Below are 9,654 nucleotides of genomic sequence, written 5' to 3' on the forward strand. Positions count from 1 at the left end.
CAAAGTCTTGAAAAGAGATTTTTGACTCAAACACTAATACAGTTGCTGGCACTGAAATTAAATGTAGCCGTGGGACTTCTACAAGTCAATACAAGAAAAAGAAAAGAACAGAAAAGAAAAATAGTGGATTACACAATTCTTATCTAAAATAAGAAAAGTATACCAATTTTCCTTTAAATGAAATTTTTTCTTAGTTCTAAACTGCAAGAGGAATTTCTCATGTATCATTTTATAAAAGCTTTTATTTCTTAGTTTTTCTCTGCACATTAATTTCCATCCTCTAATGTACTGCAAAGTACAGTGCTAAATACCACTTTCACAGTTACAACTTCAATCCAACACTAAATAATCTTTTTTTTTTCCATGTTGAAAATAGAAGACAAAGCATGAGGCCCAGAGAACTGCTTTTTCAAAGTGGGCTGAGAAAACCCTTAAACTATCAACATCACCTTTCGTCAACATCGTGGTGCAATAGCTCCCACTCACCTAGGTTTTAGTAGATGAGAACGAAGGAGACAGTGATAAGCAGCCATGAAAGGTGTCTCTGTGACCAGAGAGAGGGTGAAGGGAGCATGGAGACTAGATGGGGAGCAGAGAGGGCTGGCAGGCTCTGCTTGCATAGCCAATAAGACCTCGGATTCTCAGAAGCGTGGTACATGCCACAAGTATAACGTGTTTGAATTATCCTGTGGCCCAGCTGCAAGAGGCAATGCAAAGAAACAGGGATTCACACTTACTTTTATTTTTTTAATTGATTTTTTAACCTAGGACGGCGAGCATACTAGGTAAATGCTCTGCCCGTACACTACGGTCCCATCCCCTCTCGTTTGTTTTTTCAGTGCTCTAGTTTTTTCTTCGTGAGAGCATTACAGAGTCCACTGCCTGACAAATGTTGCTAACAGGTCTACAGCGGCTCCATATGGCCATGCCCGGGGCTTTAATACTTTCTCTGCTCTGGGAATGATGGGTGGGGAACATGACTTCACAGAATGACCAATACACATTCAAGCTTTGTGATGTGTGGGGCACCCTAAAAGACCATCCTACTTGACTCATGGCATCAAATTTCATTCTTCCCAGAGGTTTTCATAGTCATTTAGACTGTACCTGGATCACTGGTTCCATCATTAAATTCCTCACATAGTCGTGAGTCATGTAACAACGGGCATCTGCTCTGAGAAATGTATCATGGGAAGATGTCATCCCTGGGTGAACTTCACAAACCCAGATCACATAACCAGTTAGTTGCACGGGCTCTGTGGTGTATGTGTACGGCATAACCTGTTGCTATGGTTACAAACCTATACAGTGCATCATCTAAGTGAACACCATAGGCAACTGTAACACAATGGTATTTCTGTAGCGAAATATACTTAAATAGGTTTGCTTTCAGTAGCATCACCACAAGCACTTGAGCAGTGCATTGCACTAGGACACTGATGGCTGTGACATCACTGGTGACAGGAGTCCTTCACCTATGTTATCATCTTAGGTGGCCACTGCTGTATACGTGATCCGTTGTTGACCAAAATGTATTGCAGCAGAGGACAATAACCTGAAAACAGGGAGACTCCTTTCTCTCTTATGTAACTCCAGCCAGGCTTAACCCTTCGCTTCTTTATAGCTAGGACAGCCACGCTTGGAGTCTGTCTTCCTCTGTCCCAGGGTGGCAGCTTGTTTATTATAATTATTATTACCGGTGAATCTCAATTATATCTAGAGGTCCCTTGAGGCCCATAGGCAACATTAACTTGTCACAAATTAGTTACGTAAAATCACTGCAATTACAGTGAAAGCAACCCCCGCCTTGAATGAGGCTGTTTGTACACCAGACAACAAAATGTGTTCATGGTGTCACCATGGACAGTGAGGTTTCAGATTCATTCTAAATAAGGTGCCTTTGCTGCTTTAAGTGGATGTATGAATTTAGCTCAGTGGTGCTGCCGCCTGCCTCACAAGCCCAAGGTCCCTAGTTTGATTCCCCACACCGGAAAAAAAAAAAAAAAAAAAAAAAAAAAAACTTGGGTAACCAAACCCAGCCCCTAGTTTGAATCCCCACCCCGAAAAAAAAAAAAAAAAAAAAAAAAAACACTTGGGTTCTCACAGAATCGGAATGAACTGAATAAACACCTATTTCAGCGGGGCTATCAGAGGGACATAGAAGTCAGTGCTCGCGTACTTACTGATGACTGACAAGAGCAAAGGAGCATGCGGATCATTATTTCACATCACAGTTTCTTGTGACACACGACTGCCAAAAACCAAAGTCAGTGCTAAGCAACGAGGAGCCCCCCGCAGCTTAATCTTCCCTTCGTTTTTTAGGGGCCCCACCCCCTTTGTGTCAGCAGGACGCCTGAGCATGGAAGGTGAAGGAAGTAATAAGAGAACTACGAACTATTTGCTAACTTTGAAATGCTGTACAGTTTTGGAGCAGGGGAAGCACAGGCTGAGATAACTGTCTCTATTTCCCTGGAGCGTTTGAAAGTATGCTGAAGTGTGCAGGATTCACTGGCGAACGACGGTGCCTCAGAAGGCGCTCTGCGTCTGGGAGCACAGTGGCACAGATACCTGGCACGGAAGGAGTTGGCAGAGCGACGTGGCATCTGCTGTGGTGAGCCATGCAGTAAGCGAGCGTAGCAAACGAGGACTTGATTGGGTTCGCTGCTCCACAAAGTGACTAATTCTCTTAAAGACTTTTTCTACCTGTGCCTTTTGAGAAATACAAACTCTCAGAGCTCAAGGCAGCTCATTTACCGAAAGGGGAGGATACTCATGATTCCCAGAAAGATTTATCCTCTGTACCCTCCCTGTGAAGCTAAGTGACATTTAGGCAGAAGTAAGTCATATCCACTTTACAGCAGACACAATTCTTCGTTGACTGGAAAAGGGTAACCACAAAATAAGCCTTCTGTGTTTAAAATACAAACTCTCAGAGCTCAAGGCAGCTCATTTACCGAAAGGGGAGGATACTCATGATTCCCAGAAAGATTTATCCTCTGTACCCTCCCTGTGAAGCTAAGTGACATTTAGGCAGAAGTAAGTCATATCCACTTTACAGCAGACACAATTCTTCGTTGACTGGAAAAGGGTAACCACAAAATAAGCCTTCTGTGTTTATATAAATTTTAAAGAACTTCTTACCTGTTGACAACAGGTCCCTTGAAATCTGGGTCATACATCCTTGGATCACCTGCATTTAAAACAAAGACTTCGTTAAGAGCATAAGCCAATGAAATAGCAAATAAATAAAACATACAATATTAATTTAAAAAGATCTACATCTTGGCTAGTCTACTGTTCGCTGCAGTGCCAAATTCCTTTCTTGGCCTACTGAAATACCAGGTTTCCCTTGGTTGCAGCTGTCAATCTCTTTTGCCACTTAGAAGCAAGACTGGGGAATGTGGCTCAGGACCATGTTTCACACACTCCATGAACAAATCTCCCACTGTACTGAGTACTGTCCCTGGAGCATGCACCCAGGGGAGCAAAACCTAAAGCCCTTCTGATTTGCAAAACCATCCCACCATTTTCATCATCCAGTGTTGCTGAGAATTTGTGAGGGGCACATTATCACGTGAGATGCCTACTTAGCTCTCCCTTTCCTGTCATTAACCAGTAGACTAGATTTCCCTCCAAGACTTTTAAGTACTAGTCACTGCTGCTCTCTACCATACTGGCTGGGTGATTTATAAAGATTATTATTATAGTAAATGAATATTATCTTCATTGATGTTTTAGATCTACTGGAAGACTTCCTGCCACTTTGGAAGGTGCTTTAGTCGTTCATTGTTGCATCAGGATTGTGGAATATCCTCCTCTTTTACATCACCAAATATATTGCAAGTAACACTAACAAGTGCTATTGAGGCAGTCCTGGTCAAAGATCATTTGTAATTCCCAGCTCCCAGGCATTTCCACCTCTTTGTCTAGGTATTTGTCCCAGGAAGAAAGGCTGGTTCTAGGTTAAGGACAACATTTTAAAAGTGTTGGAAAAAAGTTCTCTGAATGTAGTAATCTGATGCTGCCCATGCTGGGAAACTGAAGCCAGAGACCACAGAGACCTGTTCAGTGTAATCACACTAAAGAAAACAACAGTGAACGAAGGATGGATTTGCAATGGAAATCCTTGAGCCAATCAGTTGGCAAATATTCATGAAGCCCCTATCATCTGCTAAGAGCTGGGAGGAGACCGAGGTGTTATACAAGGTGCAGTTACTATCTCAGAGACCTTACAATTGGTGAGCAAGATTGATTTGGTGGTCATTTATTCAACAAATACTTCTTGAGATTCTGTATACTCCCTGACATATGTAGCAATACATGAACAATGAATATGCCACATAATTAATAAAACAGTAAGTGGCATGGTGCTATGGTTTGCATATCTGTACTCCACCAAAATTCATGCGGGTGACCCAAATGGGGTACCATTAAGAAATGGGGCCTGCTGGGAGGTGATGAAACTGTGAGGGCTTCATCCCTCTGCAAGCCATGCCCTTGGGAAAGAGGCTTCAGACAGTTGCCTGGCTGCAGGAAGGCCATTTCTTCTGCCATATTAGCACACTGCCTTTCTCCCTGTTGGCCTCCTCCTACCTTGTGAAGACTCTGAAAGAAAGCATCATTTTGGAAGCAGAGAGCAGCTCGTTTCCAGACGCCACACCTGCTCATGATCTACTCTTGGACTTCCCAGCCTCCAGAATGTTCAGAAATTAACTTCACCCACCCAGCCTAAAGTATTTTCTTATAATCAGAGGAACAGACAAAAGATGTAGTAATAATATTTAGTGTTATAAGAATTCTGAGAAAGGAAGTTTCACTGAGAATTTGGCAGTCAAGAGAACTTCATTCAAAAAGTGAAAAAAAAATTTTTTTGTTTGCTTTGGTAGCACCAGGAATTGAACACAAGGCCTTCTTATTGAGCTAAATCCCTAGCCCATTTATTTTTTATTTTGAAACATCTTAACTGCTCGGGCTGGGCTCAGAATAGGGAACCCATGCTTCAGCCTCCCAGAGTTTAGAAACATTGTCTGCCACATTGGGCTAAGAAGTAAGATTTTTGTGTGTGATGGGCTTCAACAAAACATCCTGGTGGTAGAACTAAAATTTCGTCATATTCACTGTAACTCTGTATCAATCACCTCTTGCACTTTGCATTGAAAAAGCTACCACAGGGCATCTGAAAACTAAGGAAATACACAGTCTGTCTTCAACAAGCCAACAAAGAGGAAGGTGAAGAGTGTACAAATAACTCTAACACAGGGCCGAATATGGCCTCATAAAAGGGGTCCGGCGATAGAGTTATGAGAGTCCTAGGGAAGGAAAGGAGGGTTTCATAGAGACACAATATTTTTAGAGGGGTAAAGGTTGAACCTGTAGAGATGAAAAAAAGTCCCAGGGGCAGGAATGAATAGCATGTTTGTGGGAGTGGTGGATGACAAAATAAAGCTGAATAGATGATGTGGGACCAGATTACATAAATCTAAAAAACCAGGAATGGAATGTTTTTCATGCATCATGGCAACAGGGAGTCACAGAAGGCTTTAGAACAAAGTAACTACATAGTAGAATCAGTGTTTAAGAAAGAGCAATTTAGCAACAGTATCCAAGTTGTCATAGAATGAGCAAAGTCACAGAGCATAACTAGAAATCTACTACAGTAATGGCAGTAGTTCAAGGCACTGTCCAAGTTGTGGGACAGAAAGAGAGGGGGACAAACAAGGTTATCAATCCGCAGTGTGGCTTAGGGGCTGGGAATAAGGACCTGGATCGGGATGCCTGCTCACTGCTGATTGCTAGCGGTGACCCTGACAGGTTATTTCACTTCTGAAGTCTTGGTTTCCATATTTGTAAATGAGAATAAAAATAGTATCTATACCATAAAGGAATAAATTAATACCTGTAAAAGTACCTATAATAGTCTCTGGCACTTTGCCCCTATAAATGGTTATTGGTCTCATATTCATCATTATATGAAAAAGACAAATAGAGTTTGATGAATGCTAAGTCTTACGGTGTGAAAGGGAAGCCAGAGATGGCTTCAAATCAAGGGACACAGATCTTCTGGGAATTGTAATTTTTATCACTCCTGGTTTCTGACCTAAGTTGAAAGAAAAGTTGATACTATTAATTTGGAGGGCAGGGGTAAGGGGAAAAATGAGAAGCAAGACTTGTCATGTAGAGGTACAAGATCCCAACAATGAATGCAACTGTACTGTATCCCTAAACTGTACCAATAAACTCAATTAAAGCTGAAAAAAAATTTGGAACATTGCTGAGTGGAAGAATTTGCAAAGAAAACAGCACAAATTTAGTTTGGGTTCTTTTGAGTTTCAGTGTTCAGCCCTCAGTAGGAGTTTTAAAAAAAACTGAAGTCTAGAGTGGGAAACAAGTCTTGAAATTTTTGGAAGTCACATATCTATATCATGAAAAGAAATAAACTCCACAAAGGAGAACACCAGGATCTGTCAGGTATAGAGTGATGCTATATAGTGACTAGAATAATAATAGTAATTAACATGTTTTTAACATCAAGTGCTAAGCAATATGCTAAATACTTTATGCGCATTATTTTATTTTGTTAAAATGATCTTATTATATGGGTAGGAAATTATTATCAGCTTTACTTTAGGGATATAAAAAAATGAGACACAGAGAGGTCAAGAAATATTCCCACAGTTACACAGTTGATAAATGTCCTACCTGAGATCCACACACTGCCCAGTACACTGATGCCAAATTAATTTCATGGTCACGCCCTGCAGTGGCCCCTCCAGGGGGAAGTGTGTACGAAGCTTCTTGTTTGAGACAGTCTGGTTGTACTAAATGCCAAATTTCTCAGACTCATTGTCAGCTTCTGTTACTTTACCACTACCTCTCTATACAGAAGAGTGTCTAAATGCTCCTTTATCTTGGAACTGACCCCTTTGTACCCTCAATCCACAGAGATGTGTGTTCATTCAGTAGCCATGTTTTTCTCTTTTGTTTATCCTATGTACATTGGATCTCATTTGGTCACTGGGCCACTAACATTCTTTATCCTAGAAATTTTGAATCAGAATGGACAGTAAGTGTGAGCATTAATCCTAGTATGCCAACTTCTTTGGATTAAGAAACAGGTAGCAGATTATTAGAAAGAGATGAAAGGTTTTGCTCTAAAATGATGAACAAGACATAAGTTTCCACTCTCACCACTCCTGCTCAGTATAATACTTGAAACTTTTCTCAGAGCAATTAAGCAAGAAAAAGAAATAGGAAAGGGTTGAATTACACTTATTTGTAAATTACATGATCCTTTACATAGAATATCCAAAAATCTCCACCAGAAGATTCCTAGAACTAATAAACAGATTAGAAAATTACAGGACACAAAACACATAAAAATCAATAGCTTTCCTATACACCAATGATTAACCCACCAAGAAATAAAGAAAATGGTCCCATTTATGATAGCTTGAACAAGTTACACTCTTAATTAGCCTAATCAGGGAAGTGAGAGAGAATGCTGTGATAAAAATGAATATTCTGGGGGAAAAAAAAGATTAAAAAAAAAGACACCCCGATTATGGATAGGTAGAACCAATATTGTCAAAATAGCCAACAGCACTTTTTACAGAACTAGGAAAAAGAATCCTAAAATTTATATGGAGCTAGAAGAGATCTAGAAGAGTAAAACTAATTCCAACCAATAAGAGCAAACCAAGAGGCATCACAATCATGAATTTCAAGTTACTCTACAAAGATATGATAAAAAGACCATGGCACTGGCACAAAAACAGACATAGAAATCAATGAAACAGAATAGAGAATGCAGAAACAAACCCAGGCATATTTAGTTATTTGATCTTTGACAAAGGGACCAGATACATTTGCTGGAGAAGAGATAGCCTCATTAACAAATGGAGCAGCGAAACCTGGTTGTCCACATGCAGAAGAATGAATCAAGACCCTATCTCTTCCTGTACTAAAGTAAAATCAAAATGGATCAAAGACCTAGATATTAAAATAATATCTGGAACATAAAAGTGGTAAAACTCTAGAAGACATAGGTACAGGCAAGGACTTTCTGAACAGGACATCAGTTGCAGAAGAAATAACATCAAGAATCAACAAATGGGATTAAATTAAAATGTTTCAGCAAAGGGAACAATCAACAGAGTGAAGACTTAATCTACAGAATGGAAAACTGTTTTTTTAGCTACTTCTCAGAGGACTAATATTTAGAATCTATAAAGAAATGAAAAATTAGACTCCTGCAAAATAAAATGAACAATAAAAAACGAACAGGCACTTCTCAGAAGAAGTAAAAATTGCCAATAACTACATGAAAAAAATGTTCAGCATCTTTGGTCATTAGAGAAATGCAAATCAAAACAATACTGAGGTCTGTCTTACTCCAGAAAAGCATTATTATCCATACGTCAAAAACAAATGCTGGTATATTTGTTGAGACAAAGGAACCTATCTTACACTGATGGTGGGAATGTAAACTACTGCAACCACTATCTAAATCATTATGAAGATTCCTTCAAGAATTCAAGATAGTAATTCCATTTGATCCATTGATATTTACTTCTGAATATCTCCCTCCAAAAATTAAAGACATCATATTTACAGTGGCACAAGCATACCATGTTCATAGCAGCACAAATCACAATAGATAAATCTTGGAAATTCCTTACACATCTCCAAAGAAAATTTGTTACATATACATGATGGAGTACTACTCAGCAACAAAGAAGGATAAATCTCAGTCATTTACAGGAAAATAGATGAACCTTGAGTACATAATACTAAATGAGTCAGACATAGAAAGTTAAGATTAGAGGAAACAGGGAAGTCGGCCTCTTGCAGATGGGCAAGGATCTGGGGATAGAGGGAAAGTGGAGAGAGGGGACAAGAAAGGCAAATAAGAAGGATTAAGCTGTGACATCTACATGTACTAATTCCCCACAAATAAATGTATTCATTATATATTGGAAACATGTATTGTATTACTAAAAATATATATTTTTTTAGAACAAGCTAGCAGATAGTAAAGTATGTTCCTGTCTGGTGGGTTGTAGAGATGTAGCCATGGGTAATATATATGATCCATCACTCCTTCTTAGGCACTGGTCCATACTCTGCTTCCTGGACACCATGAACTAAGCAGCATTCCTTCGTCATGCCCTTCCCATGATGCTTCTGTCTTACAGCCAGCCAAGCATGGATTAAATCTCCTGAAACCTTCCCTCCAGGTTGTGGGGGTTAGGTATTGTGTGACAGTGATGTTACACATAGTGACAAATGGGAATTACAGAACACAAAATTTGAAGACCAGAGAAATTGGACTTTCAGAAAAACATGACTGAAGGAATTGTGGAGGAGAAGCAGAGACAAAAGTCCTGGTGGTTTTTAGCACCATGGTCTAGTCTCCACCTGAGGCCCAGGGTTGAGTTTCATGAGACACACTATAGAACCAGTACTGAATTTCCTTTTCTTGATGCTTGGGAATAAGCCCAGGGCCTTTCACATACTGGAGAAGCTCTTTACCACAGAGCTACACCTCTAGCCTTACCTTCTTTTGCCATTAAGTAGTTCATACTGGTTGTGTACACTCAAACATTCTCCAAATTATTTACTTTTCTTTTTTTTTTTTTTTTTTTTTTTTTTTTT

General features: G+C 39.7%; 1 protein-coding gene across 17 annotated transcripts in view; it reads right to left on the bottom strand.

Moving 5' to 3' along the window:
• Window positions 1–9,654, bottom strand: part of Slc44a5 (solute carrier family 44 member 5) — a 405,160-nt gene that overhangs the window by 108,656 nt on the left and 286,850 nt on the right. For 16 of the 17 annotated variants that reach the window (XM_019204686.2, XM_010605145.2, XM_019204684.2 and 13 more), the window contains one exon: window positions 3,142–3,190. In XM_019204686.2, coding sequence (XP_019060231.1) covers window positions 3,142–3,190 — 49 coding nt within the window. Of the gene's footprint in view, window positions 1–486; window positions 698–2,568; window positions 2,710–3,141; window positions 3,191–9,654 lie in introns of those variants that run through there. The other variant, XM_010605143.3, reaches the window with a different exon arrangement.

This window comes from Fukomys damarensis, unplaced genomic scaffold (assembly GCF_012274545.1).
Source record: "Fukomys damarensis isolate Sample0158 unplaced genomic scaffold, DMR_v1.0_HiC HiC_scaffold_33, whole genome shotgun sequence".
In the NCBI taxonomy this organism is placed as follows: Eukaryota; Metazoa; Chordata; class Mammalia; order Rodentia; family Bathyergidae; genus Fukomys; species Fukomys damarensis.